The sequence below is a fragment of the Sorghum bicolor genome, chromosome 1, assembly GCF_000003195.3.
Source record: "Sorghum bicolor cultivar BTx623 chromosome 1, Sorghum_bicolor_NCBIv3, whole genome shotgun sequence".
In the NCBI taxonomy this organism is placed as follows: domain Eukaryota; kingdom Viridiplantae; phylum Streptophyta; class Magnoliopsida; order Poales; family Poaceae; genus Sorghum; species Sorghum bicolor.
The window spans coordinates 64587032-64608618 of NC_012870.2; the positions used below are offsets into that span (position 1 = coordinate 64587032).

Consider the following 21587-nt stretch of genomic DNA (forward strand, 5'->3'; position numbering starts at 1 on the left):
TTCCTGAACTCTAAAACCAGACAAATCACCTCTCTCAACTTTTCAAACCGTGCATTTTACCTCCGTGGAGCGGTTTCGAAGGCGAGTTTGCTACAATGAATAGTGGTTTTGCTACCGTAACAGTGGTTTTGTCTTTTTTAATTATTTTGGCAAGATGTTTGAAAAACCATATTAAATCATAGAAAAATCATAAAATAGAAAGTCCATTTTGTTAGACTTCACATAAATAGATCTACGCAATAAATATATAATCGCCTTTGAAAATCATAAAAACAAAACCACCGTCACTGTAGTAAAACCACTATTCACTGTAGCAAAATCACCTTTGAAACCGCAGAGAGATATAATGCATGGTTTGAAAAGTTGAAGGGAGGTGATTTGTGTGGTTTTGAAGTTGAATGAGAAAAAATAAACTTTCGTGAAAGTTGTGGAGGAAAAATAGTTTTTTTCTGAGGAAAAATAGACTTTTGAATACCAACGCAGACGGCCCACGCAACTCAGAATTCGGCCCACGCCGCGAGCGATAGAAACAAGCAAGGTCGGCATATAGCACGACCCCGGCGGCCCGGCCTCTTCGTCGGGCGGTGTTCCTTCCCTTACCCTCCCCTGCTCCATCGCAAGCTCCTGGTTACGGCGGCAACCATCCTTCTGCCGCATCGTCCTCCCTCTCGCGACGCTGCCCAAGGTCCATCGCGCCTAGGGTTCGCCCAGTCCGGCGGCGCCCAGGTCAGTGCTCCTCCCCCGCCCCTCCCGGCCACACGCTCCGTCGGATCCCGCGACGGTGGGCCCTAGTTCGGCGTCTGCACCCTGTAGATCTGGGCAATCCGTGCGCTTATTTCGTGTCAATCCGTTGTATTCCTGGTGGTTCGATCTCTTCGGTGGGAGTGGGAGCTTGGATGTGGTAGATATGGGTTAAGCTAGCCAATTATTGGGGAATTTCTTGCCTGAGGATGTGCCCTGAAAGATGGACCCCCCCTTCTGATAGTAAGGACTCAAGATAGAGTTTTATTAGGCCTTGTTTAATTTTTTGGGTACTGTAGCACTTTTGTTTGTATTTGGCAACTATTGTGCAACCATGGACTAACTAGGCTATTTATATTTAATTTAATGCCCCATGCATGCGCTGCAAGATTCGATATCACGAGAAATCTTGAAAAGTTTTTGGATTAACTAAACAAGGCCTTCTTAGCAGATGCATGTGCTTTGACCCTGTTGTGTTTGTTTCTTTGCGCAGCTTTTGTCGGGTTCTGGATTAACTAATTAATTAAATTGATGTCCAAAACTTTATATATATATATATATATATATATATATATATATATATATAGGGAAATTCCTTTGTACACGTACGTGTAGTTACTCTCATCTTCAATAAACTACATTGTGTATGTATTCATACTTGTTTATCAGTTTGAGTATGTTTATATACTCATATTAAGATACTCTAGATCTTACCACGCGAAAATTTTTCAAAAAAAATTATATTTTAAATATATTACTAAAATACCACTACTATATTATATAAAATAAGTATAACCATATACTCTATGTATGTATGCATACTTAACATACATATCACTCTAGATGGTCTAGTATGATCATATACTTTGCCTATATACATTTCGTACGGTCATATACACCTTAAATCTAGAGATACATAGATGAGAGTAACTACACGCGCGTGTAAAAGAAACGCGTTCTATATATATATATATATATATATATTATGGTTATACTGCATCACATCCTGTGCTATTAAGGATATTGTGGTCTGCTATTTAAGTTTGTGTTTATTTGGTGCGTTGTTCTGTGTTTTTGATTGTTTTACCTCTGCTTCCAGACAATGGCTGGTCACCGAAACAGTCATGGAAAGCGCCACTCTGATTATACTGAAAATGGAGGCGGTAAGAGAAGAAATCCTGGTGATGATACCTATGCCCCTGGTCCTGATGACACTGTGTATCGCTACCTCTGCGCCTCTAGAAAAATTGGGAGTATCATTGGCAGGGGTGGAGAAATTGCAAAGCAGTTGAGGACTGAGACCCAAGCTAAGATCAGGATTGGCGAGAGCGTCCCTGGATGTGATGAGCGAGTTATTACCATATTTAGCTCAAGCAGGAAAACTAATACCATCGATGATGCTGAAGATAAGGTTTGCCCAGCACAGGATGCCCTCTTTAGAGTTCATGAGAGGCTTGCCACTGATGAGAGTATTGGGAACGAAGACAGCGAAGAAATTTCACCTCAAGTTACTGTTCGCTTGCTTGTGCCATCAGACCAGATTGGATGCATTCTTGGAAAAGGTGGGCACATCATCCAAGGAATCCGCAGTGAGACTGGTGCACAAATACGCGTGCTTAGTAATGATCATATCCCTGCATGTGCCATTAGTGGCGATGAACTTCTCCAGGTTGGTAATTTCTCACATCAATTCCTACATTACCTAAACAAACTGTACTGCGTATGAATGTAATTATGTATTTGTCCTTACTTTTTTTAATATAATCCTGGTGGTATCTTCTTTCTTAAATGTCTACACTATTTATTTAGTACTCAAACTTGAAAGATGTCTGGAATTTTATGTTTTGTTGTATGTGCTAATCATCTTTACTGATAAGACTTTGAATATTTTTGACACTAGATATCTGGAGACACGGTAGTTGTCAGAAAGGCTCTTCATCAAGTGTCATCTCGCCTCCATGACAACCCATCCAAGTCACAGCATCATCTTGCATCCAGCTTGACCCAACCTTATCCAGGGAGCACCACCCACCTTGGTGGTTCCTCTACTGCACCTGTTGTAGGGATCACTCCAGTAATTCCTCCTTATGGAGGCTACAAAGGTGATGCGGCAGGAGATTGGTCCTCTTTATACCAACCACGAAGGGATGAGAGCTCTGCAAAGGAGTTTAGCTTGCGTTTACTTTGTGCTGCTGCAAATGTGGGGGGTGTAATTGGGAAGGGTGGTGGAATTATCAAACAGATTAGGCAGGAATCTGGGGCTTTAATCAAAGTGGCTAGCTCCAATTCGGACCCTGATGATGACTGCATAATTACAGTTTCTGCGAAAGAGGTGATTTCTCTTTTTGATATGCTTGTATTATGCCTTCTTGCCTATTCTTAGTTGCTTTTCGTGACCAACCACGTCTTTTGTTCCATGCAGTTCTTTGAAGATCCTGTATCTCCAACGATTGATGCTGCAGTTCGTTTGCAGCCTAGATGCAGCGAGAAAAGTGATTCAGAATCAGCCGAGCAGTCATATACAACACGCTTGCTGGTGTCAACATCACGTATTGGATGCCTAATTGGCAAAGGTGGTTCAATCATTACTGAGATACGAAGAACATCCAGAGCAAATATACGCATTCTTTCAAAAGAAAATGTTCCAAAGGTAGCAGCAGAAGATGAAGAGATGGTTCAGGTAGCAATTTGGGCTTTCTGATGTTGTTAAATTTTTTTAGGCATTTGTGTCATTATATACAGTATGCTATAGCAGGTTTTCATTATATCGATTTGCCTGTGCACCAGATCAGTGGAGGCCTTGATGTTGCAAGACATGCTCTTGTGCAAATAGCTACAAGGCTGAAAGCCAATTTCTTTGAAAGAGAGGGCTCTTTATCTGCATTTCCATCTGTGATCCCTTACCATCCTTTGCCTTCTGGTGCTTCGGATGAACCAAAATATCTAAGCAGAGACACTAAGCCTGTTGGGCATTATCTATATTCAAGTGCTTTTCGTACATCAGATGACATGATTCCTTCTGACAGCTATGCAAGTTATGGTGGCTCCCAGGTATAACATGTCATGCTGTACTCTTTACCATGCCTATTGATAGCTTATTATCAGAATTTTTCATTCCGTAATCAACTAAAACTTCCTCTAGGCACTTGGAGGAGGATATGGGGCTTACAGCGGATACAGTGCTCGCTCCTCTGGTAGTGGGTAAGGATGGCTATACGATCTTTGATTTCAGTTCGCTACATAGCTGTATATAGCAACTGTTTGTGTTTCATGTCTTCTTATTTCTAGTTGTGCTCACACAGTTCTTTGTAACTGCTAATAACTTCCATCAGGTTATCTGGTCATAGTTCTCTTCACTATGGAAAGCGTCATGGTTATTAGGATTTAGATTGCTTGATAAAGCAGGTATGTTTCTTCAACCTTTTCTTGATATGTCAGAACGATTATGTGATTGTGCATTGCCCACCTTAATGCTTTTTTTGCCTTTTGAACACATTGAACCCAGCTCTGCTATCTGATGGACCTGTTCTTTTCACCTTTGTCCCCCCCCCTTCTCCCCTCCCGTACTAAAAACAGCCAAGACATTGAAGTTTGGAGCCTGCTTATTGGTGCCCCTTCCCAAACCAGATGACCAAGAGAGCCCATCCTGGAAGCTTTGATTAAGAGGACCTATGTGGATGCCATAGACCACCTGATATTCCTCACACTACATTACTCATGTCTTCCTCTGGGCCTATGTTTTTAGCCCTGCCGTAAATGTTTCGAACCTATGTATTGAAAGGTCGCATTTGAGACTGCATGTATTTGCTTGTTTGAAACCTGCTCCAGTTTAGTGGTTTTTGTTCAAAATATTTGTTTCCTATGTGCCACCCAAAAAGCCAGGAATATGTTACTCGAAGAAAAAACCCATAGGGAGCTGTTACTTGCCTTTCCACGGAAGATGTGGGTTACTTCCTTCTCAGTGATATGTGTGGCTGCCATCCTAAATAAAAGTAACACTAGAACCACATTGCCATTTTGAAAGTACCATCAGAAACTAGGTATACCAAACTTTGCTCCTGCCTGCCAATATTTCACTGAATTGCACATTTTGCTTTATTCACCTACCCCGCCACCAAACACAATCAGTTTCACCCCCCTTGCCTCAATCTTCAGGGCCTGTTTGGAATCCAGACAGCTTTGCCTGGCTCTTCATGCAATCCCAGGCTTTGGATTTTGTGTTCCTGGGGTGTAGATTGTTGCCTGGCAGGCTTTGAACCAAACAGACTCCAAGATCATTGTTGAACTGAGGTTAGCTAGCTGAACATACATCTGTACTTGTTCGATTACAATGCCGTTGCAACGCACAGGCAAGTTTAAACATAAACTTCAAATCATTTTTTTTGAATGAGAACATTAAGCCAATTTGAAGTTGGCGTTTTAAGCATGAGCTTTCTAATTTAATTGGTTATAGATACATGTACTTTGGTGTAAGTAGCTAATATCTGAGACTTTAGGTAGCTTGAACTTTTTAACTAAGCTAGAAGTTTTTTTTGGTCGTATCGATTTATTATATCACAATGGCCCAAAATTTGCGATAGAGCATGCTCATGATCTTACTGAACGCTTTGACCTGATGCACATGTTCCAATGCTTTAACGACTAAATGAGTATTGGTGACTGAAGTTCTGATAATGTACTTGGCAATTTGCTATGATGGGGAAACCATATGCCAAAGACTGAATCGTGTGCATGAGGCCACAGCCGCAAGTGTTTTGCAGGTTCACTGTTCATTTCATGTAGATTTAGAAGGTTCTAAGTTCACCGGGCTTGATATGAGCTTTTTGACCTTCATGTCTGGGAGTCTTGTTACCCAGGAATGTGCAGGAACATGCAAAAGTAAGCATGCAGGTATTGTTTCTGGACGAAAATGAATTAGCTTCTGGAGTCGCACAACATTGTTAACCTCGTCTAAGTGTAGTTAATAACGTCAAAATGTTGTTAGCGGAATGACTGTACTGTTTGTTTATTTAATGTTCTGTCAAGCTGTTTTATGTAAATGCTAACTGTATCGGGTTTTCACCAGCAAATTTATTTTAGATTATGTTTTTGGCACAATAAGTTCCATAAGATTTGATTCTGAGATATCGCGAACACTATTCTATTGCAATATCTGGAACAGTGCTCTTTGTTGCTGACCTGTACCGTAGCCCTGTCCGGCATCCTCGAGTCTAAAGCAGCACCTGAACCTATACAGGTTTCAGGTTCTCCGTTGAAAAGATCCTGAATCTATACAGGTTTCAGTTGCTCCGATGAAAAGCTCTGCATTTCATCAGAAGTGTATGTATTGCCGACAGGATCATTAGCACTATCACTAACATAACACAACGTATGTGCTCTCAGCCAGCGAGTCGGGAATTCTTGAGTTGACTTGAAACTATCGTTAACAACACATACCTGAGATTTCAGGGAGGAAACCGGAAACCTTTTGGATCAATTTGGAATTTCTGAAGACATGGTGAGCACTTATAATAATCAAATTTGGACGTCAGAATCATTAGATATGGAAAAGTCAAGTGGGCTTTTCAAGATTGTGTCCCCATCCTTGCCGTGCGGTTTTGGTGTGTTGCCGGTGTTTGGCCCACTTACATTTGCAGTATAGGTCCTCGGAGAGTGCTCTAAGAGGAATGGTTTTAATTTATTATTATCATATCATCCAAACAAACCAATCAATAAAATTTGTTTTATTTCTCTAATTCACTCTATGGTAGGGAATGGTTTTACCCAAAAAAACCAATCATAACAAACAAAACTAATAATGTGTGATGGTAGCTGGAATATGGTGCAGAATTTCATAAGGTGAAGTTGAGTACGTGAGGATCAATCGTCTAGGTCAGGATTTAAAATGGCTCCATTTTTTTTTCTTTTGCTTTTAGTTGGAAAGGATAAGTGGGAGTGGGTGGCAGACTGAATCGGGATGGGGTCTGCGCCGATCCTTATCAGCAGAGCCCTCTCCGCACCTGTTTCATAAATAAGGCCGATCCTTATCAGGAGAGTCCTCTCCTTATAGGCGCACATGTTTCATAAATAAGTTGGGGTAACTTAGGGCACTCCCAATGCTAGAAACTATATATATCTATACACATTAATTTTTATAGACACTATATATAGAAACTATGATCCCAATAGATAGTTTATATAGAATATTTTTTATATCCAATCATATTCATTCTCTCTCTATTCTTAGCCAATCATATGTCTTGGATTTAGGCCTTGTTTAGTTTCATCCACAAACTCAAAATTTTTCAAGATTCCTCGTCACATCGAATGTCCATGAAACATTAAATATAAACGAAAATAAAAACTATGTAATTTGTGAGACAGATCTTTTGAGTCTAATTAGTTCATGATTGGACAATATTTGTCAAATACAAACGAAATGCTACAATAGCAAAAACTAAATTTTTTCAGAAACTAAACAAGGCCTGGGTTCAGCAAAACTTGATGGTAGAGAACTCGGCCAAGCATGGGCCTACACCAAGGGTCCTCGTCAGCTAGGTGGAGCCTACCAGAAGGGGGACACCCTCACAGGACTCAGCTCTCCCAAGCACCCCCGCTCCCCCTTCTTTTCCCCTCTCCCTCTCTTTGTAACATGGTCCCTAAATATATCTAACGAGACCCTTAGTATCTAGATGTATATCGTAAGTTATGTCTAAAAGTATTGTTCGCCTGCTGACTGACAGAAAAAATACAACTTATGAGACAAGCGAACAAGCTAACATTGAGCCATTGTGCTTAGAAACATGATTGAACACCACTAGAAATTAGACGTAAGGCACGTTGCCTAAATCAGTATAGATCCTGCATCTTCAAGTGCCGGTCATCAACGGCCACACACATGATTATAAAAATTTACTAAGTAACGAAATGTAACTACTAATTTTACTGACCTTTATAGCTTCGTACTTTATTTTGTCAAAATACTACTATGCAGATACCTTTTTTTTTGGAGAAACACTATGCAGATGCATATGCCCCATAGCGATTTCTTTTTTAAACACATTCAGACTTAGGACAGCTACAACAGTTTCATGAATTGTTGTGAGCTGTTTTTTTGCCAAATACTTATTTTCAAAACAGCTTTATGGGTAAAGCTGTTTTTCCTCTCCTCTCACAAAGACATAAGTTGGGATGAAGTTGAAAAAAAGTAGCTTATTGTAGCTCTCTCCCTCATTTCTCTCTCTCAACTATGCATGAAGTAGTTGATGAAGCTATTGTGCCAAACACTTTTCCCAAAACAGCTCAACTTCATCTAGAAAGTTACTCATGAAGCTATTTTCTAAAAAAATAAAAGGGCCTGTTTGGTCACAACTGTTTTTTTGTCAAACATTTATTTCCAAAACAGCTTCATGGGTGAAGCTGTTTTTTTCCCTCCTCTCACAAAGACATTGTGGGGGTATAAATCCCTATACCCTTACGGCTAGACTTGGACCAGGAGGCTTGGCCCCACCACGAAGACAATTCGAGGCTTGATCCAACTGCTTGGGGTTTCGCGCAAGAAAACAAGACGTGGAGATCAAGCCGGATTCTAGCCGGTTAGAATAGGAATTGATGTTTGGTTGACAACTAAGTTTAGGCATGATTCTTTTGGGCTCCACATGTCATAGAGTTAAAAAGTGTGGCAAGATTCCTTTAGGCATGGCAAAGTGTGGCAACCAATTTGCTAGCCACACTTTTTGTGGCTTGCCACACTTGCCTAAAGTTAGTTGTGGTAAACTATGGCTAGCAAACAAACATGCCCTCATTTTGTGTAGACATGGTTTCTAACTTAGATCCAGTTTCTATGATTTTTACTCTATCTCTTCAATAACTATATTGCCACATCAGCAAAATGCTTAGGTGACACTGTAATTAATGTCTATTGAAACCACTGTGGTTTCTGCATTGGGAGTGCCCTTAGGCCCTGTTTTGTATAGCTCAGCTTCAGCTGAGTTATTTTAAAAAATGTTATTTGGCAAAATAGTTTTACCATCAACTTCATGCATGAATGAAAGAAAGAATATGGGAGAGAGATATGATAAACTACTTTTTTCAGCTTTACCTCAATTCATGTCTTTGTGAGAAAAGAATGTCTTTGTGAGAAAAGAAGAAAAATAGTTTCACCCATAAAATTATTTTGAAAAAGAGTATTAAAAAAAAAGCTTAGAACAGCTTATGAAGCTGTTGTGAGCTGTGCCAAACAGACCCTTAATAACTCCAAGTATTTGTAGTAAGCACAATTATGCAAACCATACCTCTCTAGGTAGTTATGTAATGGTGGAATGGGCCAATTACCTAGTGAGTAATTGGGATCTAGTGAGGATTGACGGAGGCTGAAGTAATTGGTGGCGTCGTGCTCTTGCCCTCTAAATGCATTTAGGCTCCCAATTTAGTGATTTGATTTTCTAGTATTTTTTTATAAAACAAAATATATTAATAATATTTCAGCCTCTGCATCAACCAATGCATATAGCTGTTTTTATTACAGATACCAACAATACAATCCAATATGAGAGCAACTGTCTCATACGTACACCAAAACGGTCTTGACCTGTCAAGATCCACACGCACACACCGTGCATCTAACTTGTAACCTTAGCTAAACTTTTCTTGCCATAACGGTGATGACCAAAAGCCTTCAATTCCTTGCCATAATGGTGACGACCATTATAGATTGACAGACACGAGATTTCAACGCGACGTCTCCCAAGGAGGGATGTGATGCCACTGGCGTCATCGTCGCCTGACCAGAAGGTCAAGGCATTACACCCAGGAACAACACGCTACACAAAAGGGAGATAGTTGGTCGATAGACAATTCCAAGGAAGAATGTGGCGCCCAAAGACGTCACCGTCATCGGTCCCAGGGATACGGCTTTTGCCATGGCTCCTTACCCCAGTGCGCGGCATTGGCCAATGCTCATACTCACTGTGCCGACAACCACCCATTAGTGTAGCCTAGAATCGGCCCCACGCAACACCGCTGCACATTGAGGTCATTGCAATCTGCCGCTACTGGCTCTAGCATCCATCGTCATCACTGTCCAGCCAACGCGCCCTTGCGAGATCCCTGACGCCATCCCCGTACCACCGATGTGCGTCAACGAGACCAGATCTGGCCGTTGGAGGCGGATTTGCCGTCCATGAGCCTAAATCCGAAGATTAGAGACCTTGACGGCGAGCAACCACCTCCACCTCCATCTCCATGCCTTCGCTGGATCTGCACTGCAGCCCCAGGAAGCCCGGTCGCCGCCGGACCTTGCCATCGCCGCCGCTTAAGCTGCGTCACTGCGCTGCTCTCCTCCAGACGCGCCAAGCCGCGGCGCAGCTGTCGCAGCCGCTGCATCCATCCGCCCGGATCCTAGCCAACACCATCGCAGCCACTGGAGGTAGCCCAGCTGAGCCCCACGCTGCCCGAGCTCGGTCATTCCCCGCCCGACTGCGGTCACCCGTGCCTCCACGCCGCCATTGTGCGAGAAAGGCCCTGTCGCCGTTATCCCAGCAGTGGTGCGGCAAGAGAGGGAAAGGAGTTGGGCAAGCCTGAACTTTGTTAATTAATGAATACAATGTTGTGGTTAATGGTATTCATATTTGAGAAAGTCACAAGTTCATTGGCCACAAAGTGTGTTGCCTCGGAGAGTTGGATTGATGTGTGGACTATAGCGCAAAGAATATTCGCGGAGACTAAGAACATGTACAATAGAGTGAATATAAGCTTATTAGTGCTTGAAGACATTTGATGTAGTGTGTATTAGGGTTTTGGTTTGCCTTTGGCTATACTATTAAATGTGAATCCAAGACATTCATCTTGAGGGAGTCTGGAACTAGAGCATTTGGATGCAGCCATGCAGGAGGTTCACTCTCAGTCAAAATTATTGTAGTAAGCGGCACTACAGGAAACCCAGGCTTCGCCAAGTGCCCCAGAGTTCGCCGAGTGCCAAAAATCGGGCACTTGGTGAAGAAGGCTTCGCCAAGTGCCTGGCTCTTGGCGACGCCAGCACTTGGCGAAGAAGGCTTCGCCAAGTGCCAAGCACTCGGCGAAGAAACGCACTTGGCGAAATGGCCTCTTCGCCAAGTGCCAAGCACTCGGCGAAGAAAGGCACTTGGCGAAGCCTGACGGCATCCATCCCCATCCCTTGCCGTCGGCTTCGCCAAGTGCCTCCGTCTGGCACTTGGCGAAGACGAGGCTTCGCCGAGTGCCATACACGTGGCACTTGGCGAAGAGAGGACCCTGGGAAATTGCCTGGAAGCGCTCTTCGCCAAGTGCCACGTTGCTGGCACTTGGCGAAGACCTCTTCGCCAAGTGACAACCCTAGCACTTGGCGAAGTCAAAATTTTTCTTTTTGAGTTTTGCTCCCAAATTTTTTGTGGAGGTTTAGTACCATATATTTAGTACCTTGTCAACGTTTGGTGCATTTTGAAGTTTTTTTTCTATATTTTTTCATTTAGTTGCGACTCGTTCCATTTTTTCCGACGAATTCGATTTGAACTGCAGGTGCATGGAATAATAGTGTCCTATGGTTACAACGTTGCTATTCTTGCTTGTGTGGATGCAATTAGGTCAAATCCATGTCCTGGCACCAAATGTCGATGAGCGTGCTCGCGGGGCAACGCTTCCAACTTGCGTGCGCGGGGTTTTTTAATTATAAAAAAATCAAATGAACTCGGAAAACCACGAAACTTGTCCACCGTCCTTGATATGGTATGGGAAGGCTATGATAAAAATTTGAAAAAATTTGGAGCAAGTTTGCACGTCGGACGTTCGGAAACCCAACATCTCCACATATGATCACATGTGATCGCGTGTATCATGGAGATGATGTCTATATTGTGGCTCAACAGGCCACACAAGTTTATTATCTCCCATGGGCGTGCCAACAGAATAATAATCTCAAGGGTTGGTACCTTGTGCACTTGGTATCGCCACGTGGTAAAGCGCCTGTCCCGAACGATGACGATTACAACTTTGATCCTAACACATATGTCGGAGAATTCTTTCAACCTGAGGGGCTAGAAGGGAGGTTGGAGATAGATATTCGTTCACTAATGGATATGGAAGTAGACAACGAAGTTGATGAGGACGAGGGATATGAGGTGAATGATGCTAGGGACTTACGATTGCTTGAGCGCTTGAAGTCGCCGAGTGACCATGACGAGGCTGTTAGTAGCGAAGGCGAGGGAGAATCGTTCGACAACATTGATAGCGATGAGGACTAAATTGCATGTAATATTTAATTGTTATTCGTAATTATGTTTATTTCATTTTGCATGTCTTTATAAGTACTTCTTGTGTATTTGTACTAATTGGCTTAATCTTTGTAATTGCAGGCACTCGGCACAATGCCGGGAGGAGGTAGGAGAGCGGGCAGCAGACCCCAGCGACAGGTCGCGTCCCTCTACCAGTCGAGGGACGCCGACGACGGTGCAGAGCCGTCGGTGAGGAGGACGAGGAGCCGCCGCACACGTACGAGGGAGGAGCCGCCCCCGCGGACACCCCCGGGTGACGAGGACGACGACCACCAGCGGGGGGACGAGGACGACGACCACCAGCGAGGGGGCGAGGACGACGACCACCAGCAGGGGGGCGAGGACGACGACCACCAGCAGGGGGGCGAGGACGACGGTGAGACGACAGGTGGAGGGGGTTCCAGTTCCTCTGGTACCCGCAAAGTCTACCTGCGCGGGCCCTCTAGGCTCCAGGCTATGCCCCTCCCGCACCAGCGCCCGGTGATCAGACCCAACGGCAACAAGTAAGTAACCATGTATATTTGTACTATTGGTTCGTACGACATTTTTAAACTCAAACCTCATACTAGCAATTATTCTTAATTACTTGTGCAGGAACTGGATCGTTGTGTCCGGAGAGCGAGGTCGCCACATCAATGGCACGGTGACTCTGCTCATTCGGAAACACTACCCTGGCAAAGTCTTCCATGCCGGGGTGGACGGGCCGCCGTACTCGTGGGAGGCCTTCTACACCGCTCAGGACCAGTCGCTCGGCATCAGCGTTGCTGAGAAGATCAAGCAAGACTTCTGGGTGAGTCTTCATCGTACTGCCTTGGTCAATACTACGCACTTGTCGATACTTCTTCAAATAATGAAAGGTTACATCGCGTTTGCATGCAGAACTACTACAAGTGCGACGAGGGGTACGAGGACCAGGCGAATGCGGTGCTGGACGTGGTCGCCAAAAACCGCCTCTCGGAATTCTACCACGAGACGCGGCTCTCTTGCATCATCAAGCACTACGGGGACGTGGAAAATCGACGGGTCAACAAGCAAGAGGCTAGGGAGATGGTGTGTCAGAGGACCGACCTCACCAAGGAGCAGTACCTTAACGTAAGCACAAATCATTTGTTATGTTTTCTTTCATTCCAAATTGGTTGACTTGAATTCACCTTATAATGTATCAAACACTTTTGATGGCATGCAGGTGTGTCCGGACTGGTGCGGTGCATACCACAACTGCTGGGAGGACATTGTGGACAAGTGGCTCTCAGAGGAGGCCTATGCGAAGCACATGGAGCGTCGGGAGTGCCGCTTGCAGATGCCTGGGTTGCCACACCACCAGGGCCCACAGCCCCTCGCCCAGTACGCCGAGAGATGGGTATATTACTTGTGTTATTCATTTTTTAATTCTAACGCTCAATTTTCATTACTTATGATCGTCTTTGTGTTTTCCTCGCAGTCACGGTCGCACGAGAACCGAGAGTGCAACGAGTACTTGGCGTACGCCCTGGCACACAGGGGCAAGGCGACAGCTCCGGACAACGTGTACGACCCAGCTCACGGGCCCGAGGCGTACACCAACGAGAACGCCTACACCAAGCTCACGGAGTACACGGCGGCGGCTCGCGAGCGCCATGGGGCCGACTTCGACCCGACCGCCCAGCCCCTCGACACAGACCTCGTGATGAGGCTGGGAGGAGGGAAGCAGCACGGCCGGTACTGGATGGCCAACAGCGCCATCTCCTCGTCCTCCGTGGACAACCTCGCCACGATTCGGTCGAGGAGCACGAGCAGCTCCGTGCCCATACGACCTCGGCAGCAGAGCTCGGCGCAGATGGTGGCGGCCTTTCAGGTGACTTCACTTTCTTTCGTTGTCCATTGCTTTATGTATTCGATCATTTCCTTTGCATTGTTTAAACCTTGTGTGTCGTATATTGCAGGCTCAGATGAATCAGATGCAGAGTGACATGCAGGAACAGATCCAGGCCCAGGTACAAGCTGCCACTGCAAAGGTCTTGGAGGAGATGGTTGGCTACTTTGGGGCGATTCAGATACCAGGTGCGGTAATACCTCCCATCCCTCCCTCGTTACTACAGCAACTAGAGGCAGCGCAGGCAGCGCAGGCAGCCGCGCAGGCAGCGCAGGCCCAGGCAGCTTCGCAGGCGCCAGGTGGTGGGCCAGTGGTGTATTTCGGGACCCCGGTGAGTACCTTCAAAGTCATTGATTTCTTTAGCTTTTACGATCATCTCACAGTTACTAACGGATTCCCTACTTCGTTGTGCAGCCACAGTCAGCGGGTTCGAACCCGACTCCACCAGAGGTGCCTTCTCCACAGGGGCCTTCTCCACAGGGAGGGTTGCACGGTGCCCCTCCTCCACAGTACGTGTACCCTGGCGCTGCTCCGCAGTACACGTGGCCCCCTCGGTGCCCTCCGCAGTTCACTTGGCCAGGGTACTCGACTCGCCCTCCTCCACAGGCCGGGGTCTACGGTGGCCCTCTTCCGCAGGCCGGGTGGCCGACTCTCCCTCGTCCGCCGCCGGGTGCCTCTACTCAGCCGCAGCAGGGTGACCCTGTGTGGGACCAGTGGGCTGATTCACACTCTGCTCACCATGGGGAGCCGTAGGTACCTCGCACGTCTCTTTACTTGTTTATGTGTTGGACTTAGTTGATGGATTGTGATGGACTATGTGATGGACTATGTGTTGGACGTGGTGTTCGTCGAGGATGGACGATGTGTTTATGTGATTGTGATGGATGATATGTGGTTGTGGACATGTCGATGGTTGTATTGCGATATATGTGATATATGTGCTATATTGTGATATATGTGATGAGTAATTGTCGATGGATACGCTGTCCTAATAGCGGATTGCGCGGAAATAGCCCGGACATTTTTTTAAAAAAAATAAAATTTCCCAGCTTCGCCAAGTGCCGCACTTGGCGAAGGCCTCTTCGCCAAGTGCCGCACTTGGCGAAGCTGGGAAAGCCAAGTGTAAAAGTCACGGGCTGAGGGGCTTCGCCAAGTGCCACGTGGCTGACACTTGGTGAAGGCAGAGGCTTCGCCAAGTGCCTGCCACGTGGCACTTGGCGAAGAATACTTTTTTTAAAAAAATAAAACATTTCTTCGCCAAGTGCCGAAATTTGGCACTCGGCGAAGAGCTCTTCACCGACAAGATCTTCGCCGAGTGCTCTTCGCCGAGTGCGGAACTCGGCGAAGCCTTCGCCAAGTGTAAAGTGGCCTTCGCCAAGTGCGCCAGGCACTTGGCGAAGTCCTGTTTTCCAGTAGTGCGGTCCAATTGAAGTGGTTCTTGTGCTGCTTCTTTGGTTAGTGGAGGTGTTGCTTGGTGGTTGCTGTTGGAGCAGAGGTAGTCGCTGTATCTTTGCATGCTCTACTTGACCCGTGCCGAAGTAGCTGCTTGTGCTGCAGTGCTTGAAGCTCTAGGCTGCTTGGTTCATTTCTTGTTGAGGGCTTTGGCCATACCGCTCGTGCTTGGCTCGTGGTAGCCTTTGGCTTGCATTCATCTTTGTTGTTGTCGGTCGCTTCTCCTTCGAGTTTGCCTTTCTCAGTGTTACTGTTATGTTGTTTGGCTCATTTGGCAGTCGTAAAACTTTATTTTTTTAAACTGAAATACGTGTTAAGCACATTCTTAAGAAAAAAAAGTAAATGGAGCTTCACTGATATTTTGAAAGCTAAGTGAAAGGTTCTTTGTCAAAAGAAGTAACAAGGCATTTGGTTCCTGAAATGGTAATGGAAGCAAAGGGCATGGAATTGCGGGAGAAGGCAACGTATTGTTATCTGATTATGCTAAGGTTGGAGCTGTATCTGTTTTATACTGTGCGGTATTAGCTAACAGTGGGACTCAATTTCTTGAGTGCGGAAACAAACATTGAATAATGGAATCCATATAACCTGCAGTAATAATCAAATAACGTTACAATTAAATAAACCAAATATCTTGTAAATGTTTAATAACGCGAAGGTAGCAGGTTCGAGACCTGCATGGGCCATTTTTTATGTTTTACTCTATTTCCAGTTTTTTTATATTTTTTATGTTTTGCTCTATTCCTAGGGCCTTTTTTTATTTATGTTTTGCTCTATTCCCAGGGTCTTTTATTTTTTTATATGTTTTGCTCTATTTCCAGGGTCTTTTATATTTTATGCTTTCTCTATTCCCAGGGTCTTTTTTTTTTTAATGTTTTGCTCTAATCCCAGGGTCGTCCCTTTTTTTATTTTTATATGTTTTGCTCTATTATATTCCCAGGGTGTTTTATTTTTTTTTATGTTTTTCTTTGTCGTGGTTGTCCACTGCACCTTTATCCCTGCCGGGTCTATTTCTCCCACAATTATTTATGCTGATTTTTTTTTGAAAAGTTATGCTGCTTTTTAGATTCTCTACAATAATGAAATACCCATTTGGAATCAGCACACGTACGGCCATCAAACTGATAGTACACAACTGAATGACTAGTATGCACAGCACGGGCCGGAATGGTGAGTGCATGCACTAATAAAACGTACAAATTAAACACACCGGAGGTACTGGTTTAGCCTTTAATTCATCCTTGATTGTTGCTTAGTTTTTGGGGGTGGCAAACAATCAGAAAATATTGAATGGTCTAGCCCATGGCTGTCCTAGGACGTACTAGAAGCATATTGTTTGTATCAAACTTTTGTTACAAAGATGTGTAAGCCTTTTGCATATTTGAGAAAAAAATATCGGATTAAGAAATTAATATAGATCTATTTATTTGTGAAGAATCAAGAAAATAATATAGATCTATTTTTCGTGAAGAAAAATATAATACATGTAGAAGAGTGATCAAACAGATAAAATAAAAGGATGTGCATAATAAAATAAATAAAAGGATAGGTGAATCACACACGTGAGATCAAACGGACGGAGATGAACAATAATATAACATGAACAATAATATAACACTATGTATTATCATGTGGGGTGTGATTGTGTGAACAAGTGACAAACGAGCTTATTCGAAACACATGAACACATGGCTGCCACGGCACTTCATTTTAAGCCTCCCAAATGTCAAGTAGGGCCGGCCTTTTTCCTTTCCTAGCTATGTACTACATGCGCAAATGACACTGACTCATTGGCGACATGTTTCACGTGGTTATACAAGGGGTTTGCTCTCAGCTGCTCCCGTAACAGCTTTCGAGGTCGAATCTATGAAAGTCTATGTCAACTTATTTTTGACGATTCTATGCAGATTATGAGAAGTTCTTTGAAATGAACTAGAAGGCTAAAAGCTAAGAAAATAACTTCTCGTGAATCACTTTTTATATAGAGATTATTCTAGAGATAATGGAGGATCACTTAGGATCACTTTCTGTGTTCTATTTATTACAAAACTGCACTTGTGTTCTTGATGATGATGAGGCTGATCATAGTATAGAGACACCAGATTATCCCAAGCCAAACGGAATCGTGTATAATTTGGTTTTGTTCCTTTTTAATAGGGTGTGTTAGGATACCAAAAGGTTGCCTCATAAATGTTGACTAATAATTACTCTCTCCATTTCAATTATTTTTAGTGTTGTTATAATTCAAATTCATCTAACTTTGATCATGTTTGTAGAAAAAATGTCAACATCTATAATATCAAACAAATGTAAAATCAAAATGTATTTATGGTGCATCTAATAAATCTTGTTTGCCATTATAGATGTTTGTGTATTTTTCATTTTCTAGAAATTTGGCCAAAGCAGAAGAAGTTTGACTTACAATAAGGCTAAAACGACTCATAATTGAAATGTTGTAAGTAGTTAAATATAGATACCATGTGTCAAACTTATATTAATATATTCACATTTTCTATATCTTCCTACAACATTAACCATTACTAAAAGGGTTCACTTCTAAATACTTTTCAAATCCTAATACTACGTACGTCTTCGAGAAGAAAACAAATTTAGAATCTTTTGTTTTTGTTGCCAAGCCATAGGAATGTCACTACGGGTGCATCAAACACACACTTGCAACAATTTATGTGATAACGTGCCAAATAAAATTTTATACCTAAAATTTGTGGATTGAAATTTGTACCCTTCAATTCCTGCATCTATCGTCGAGTGTACCACGTGCAAACGGATAAGATTGCCATTGCTACCACCGGTCCGTCATATCGATCGTACTGACTTCTTTTGCTGCGTACATCTGTTCGATATATTCAGGCTCGTGATTAAATTGTACTCACAAATTGAAGCTTCAAGATTCCTCACGTGGATATATGCATGGTAAAGCCGCAATACGCTCAAGACAAAGAAGAGGGGTTCGCAGTTCACACAGCCACACAGCCGACTCGCGCTCCGGCCTCGACAACACATATGGATAGCGACGTCTCTGAATCACGACAGAGACCACGTAGCTTTCTGTGATTCTGTCTGCAAAAGCGACGTGGGAAGAAGCTGGCCGAAAGCCAGCGAACCTCAGAACCTGACTACATGTGTCCTGTTTTAGATCCTTTAAAATTTCAAAAATTTACAAAATTATCCTGTCAAATTGAATCTTTCGACACATATATAAAGTATTAAATATAAATAAAAAAATAACTAATTATACAGTTTATCTATAAATCATGTCAAAATTCCAAAAGTTTTTGCATATAAACAAGATCTTGAATTGTATCCATGGGGCGTCTAACCTTGTAGTAGACTTCTTTCTTTATCACTCCAAGTAGGTAGCACTGGTGAACAGGACAAACGAAACAAATCGAGGCATCGAGCATCTGTAACAAAAACCAAATATTAACTATATATTCCAACAAGCAAAAAAAAAAAAGAAAAGAAAAGGAGAAGCTGATTCGCTTTCTTAGTTAAATGACGATAGCTACTCGAAAGTCGAAACGAAAAATCTACAGTGAATATTCATATATGATAAGTCACCTTCAATTCTAAATATTACACGAGTCCTTTTGTTTTTGTTAGTAACTAACCCCGCTTGGCCCCCCAGCTTTAAGACACCACACGTGTAATATCATGAGCAAAAAAAAAAAAAAGACTACTGAAGGCAGGGAGAATAAAGTAAAGAAGAAAAACCGTAGCTTGAAATGAGTGGTGTGTACCTTACTTTACTTGTATGTCCTCCTGAGCAGAGCCGCAAATGGGTTTCGTAGAAATTTTGGAGACAACAATGTATACTGGTGATGATAGAGATAGGAAATAGGCCTATTATTGATGGTTGTAAAATAGAATCACATAATAACTCTGCGTTCTTTGTGCCCCCTTCGTTCGGTTCCATATGTACACACATGTTCCCGAAAAGTAAGTGCAAATCTAGGATCTGTCAAACGATCAGTATTCCATTGCTTCTAAATATGAAGAATTTTAAGTTTGTTCTAAGTTATACGAAGTGATGATGCCATATTCTCAGAAATCCCAACTACCAGATATGTTGGCTACTGAATCCGTACCCAAGAAGATTGACCCAAAGGCTATTCAAGGAAAGATATCTCAAGATCAAGCCAGACTCTGTCTAGAGCACGACTACATAGCTTGTATGGCAAGTATAGGCCTAGGCTATAAATAGCTAGCAATACCCTCTGTTGTAATCGCCATCTTGAAATCACCATCTTGCTATTCGACAAGATCATAATATAAACAAGTAGCAACTGGTTGTAAGGTTGTTACTCACTTTCCGGGGGTTCGAACTAGTATAAATCTTGTGTCCCAACTATGATTGTTCTTTGCATCAAGCAAGTTCTTCCAAGAACCGAATATCCACTGGTAAAAAACATCGACAAAGGTGTGCCAGGTAAGGGGATTTCATGCAAAGATTGATCATGCTGATCATCAATGGAGTTTGGTACGCCAATCCAACGCGTTCCAACATTGAGGCATCGCCTACTTCAGCCAAATTTGAGATCATGGGTGATTACCACTCAGGGCCTAAGATCTATTCGCCATCCTGCAACATGCCATCAACTATCCACTTTGTGAGTCAGGTATTCAAGCATGATGGAGATTTCAATCTCAAGTGGATAGGGATCAATGGTTCCGATCTAACTCACGTTGGATGTGAGGTTTTCTCCTCCTAGGGACACCCAACTGAAAGGAGATGAATGGCAAAGCCGACCAACTCGATCTAGACTTCGAGGACTCACAAGATGAGACTAATCCTTTCGAAAGTCATTGGGTCTACATGGTGAGTCGTGATTAGGTTCTTGTAGATGAGGCTAGGTCATCGGCCACCCAACCACCTCCACACCTTAGCAATGCGCCAAAGCTTAATACAGTTTCACCATGAGTGGCTGACCTAGTCAACCCTAGCTCCAAGGAATCTAAGTTCTGACTTCTGAGTGGCACAAGAAGACATCATTCAGCTCAAAATGCTCCTAGGCACTATGAGGCTCTAGTAGAAGAGGGTTCACCCTTAGCCAAAATCATGAACAAGCACAAGGCCTGACAAATCAGACGAAACAACATATGGATGCCAAGGCAGCCCAATCTCGATCTTAATCTAGTGGTCAAATCCTCCTTCCTAGAGATCTAATCGATTAGTAGGAAACTGCTATCAACAAAGACGAGACTGAGATCTACGACCTAAATTTGAGATGCATCGTAGAGTTCATGATGCTCGGGAAACCACCAATGTCAACAAGGCTCAGAATAGGAATTTCTCGATCACCCCCTATTCAGCGTTCACGCGCTGTGCCAGGTAGTTTGGCCCAACAAGTTCTATCCTAGGACCATCAAAAAATACGATGGGGCTACTAATCCCAAGGAGTGTGTAATGCCCTAGAGTCCAAATGGCTCAGATCCACTCTACACGCTGAGCGAAACATACCTACCACCATCCCACTTACGCTTTCGTCCTCGCTTCGTGTAAAAGGATTAAACCAATGATGACGGGATGGACTCTAGAAGCCTTATATATTGGTTTAACCCACCCTTAACAACCAAGGTGAGACTAAACCCTCCACAATTATCTCATAATATGCACATGGAACACCACATGCCAAATTCTAAATTAGGCCAGGTGTGACATACACCCCCTCAAAGGACCCAACGTCCTTCCTTATGCATATGACATTCCTGTGATCCATGCCACAAATATAATATTTGCCAGTCCACTAACACTCAGAACGATGATGGAAATCACCACAAGGGAAGCGCACTAGCCCCTAGCCAGGCTTTGCAAGCCTGATACTAAGGTGCATTCTTATCTAAAGCATGTGACTAAGAGGACTTGCCATGGTATGGCTGGTGGCGCTGGAATTTCCCTTTCTTGTGCATAGGACCACCAGAATGTCCCTTTTTGTCACTATGACTGCAAGATTGCTTCCCACATGTTGACTTCTACATCTCATAAGTAATGGACTGCTCTAACTCAATACCCAAAGCTTGCTCCACTATGGTGCGAAAGTCAACCAATGGAAATGCTCCCAGCATGTGTCTGATCGAAGCCTTCAGACCCTAGCGAAACTGCCTTGCGTTCTCTGCATCATTGTAAGCCACATGCGGAACAAAGCTCACTATCTTGTTGAAACCCACTTCATATTCAGCTACTATCTTCTTATCCTGAACATAATTATGCAGGTCTATCTTCATCTTATCAAGAGAAGTGGCTGGGTAAAACCTTC

General features: G+C 43.5%; 1 protein-coding gene across 3 annotated transcripts; it reads left to right on the plus strand.

Annotated features, from left to right (window-relative positions):
• LOC110436638 (KH domain-containing protein HEN4) lies at window positions 556–5892 on the plus strand. Of its 3 annotated transcripts, none has more exons than XM_021464066.1 (8): window positions 556–726; window positions 1841–2410; window positions 2642–3073; window positions 3164–3421; window positions 3529–3792; window positions 3884–3942; window positions 4074–4146; window positions 4897–5892. In XM_021464066.1, the coding sequence occupies exons 2-7, from the start codon at window positions 1844–1846 to the stop codon at window positions 4120–4122; spliced, it is 1629 nt and encodes a 542-aa protein (XP_021319741.1). In that variant the 5' UTR covers window positions 556–726; window positions 1841–1843; the 3' UTR covers window positions 4123–4146; window positions 4897–5892. The 3 variants fall into 3 exon arrangements, with proteins under 3 accessions (XP_021319741.1, XP_021319738.1, XP_021319740.1); XM_021464063.1 differs by lacking the exon at window positions 4897–5892 and adding an exon at window positions 4247–4603; XM_021464065.1 differs by lacking the exon at window positions 4897–5892 and adding an exon at window positions 4318–4603.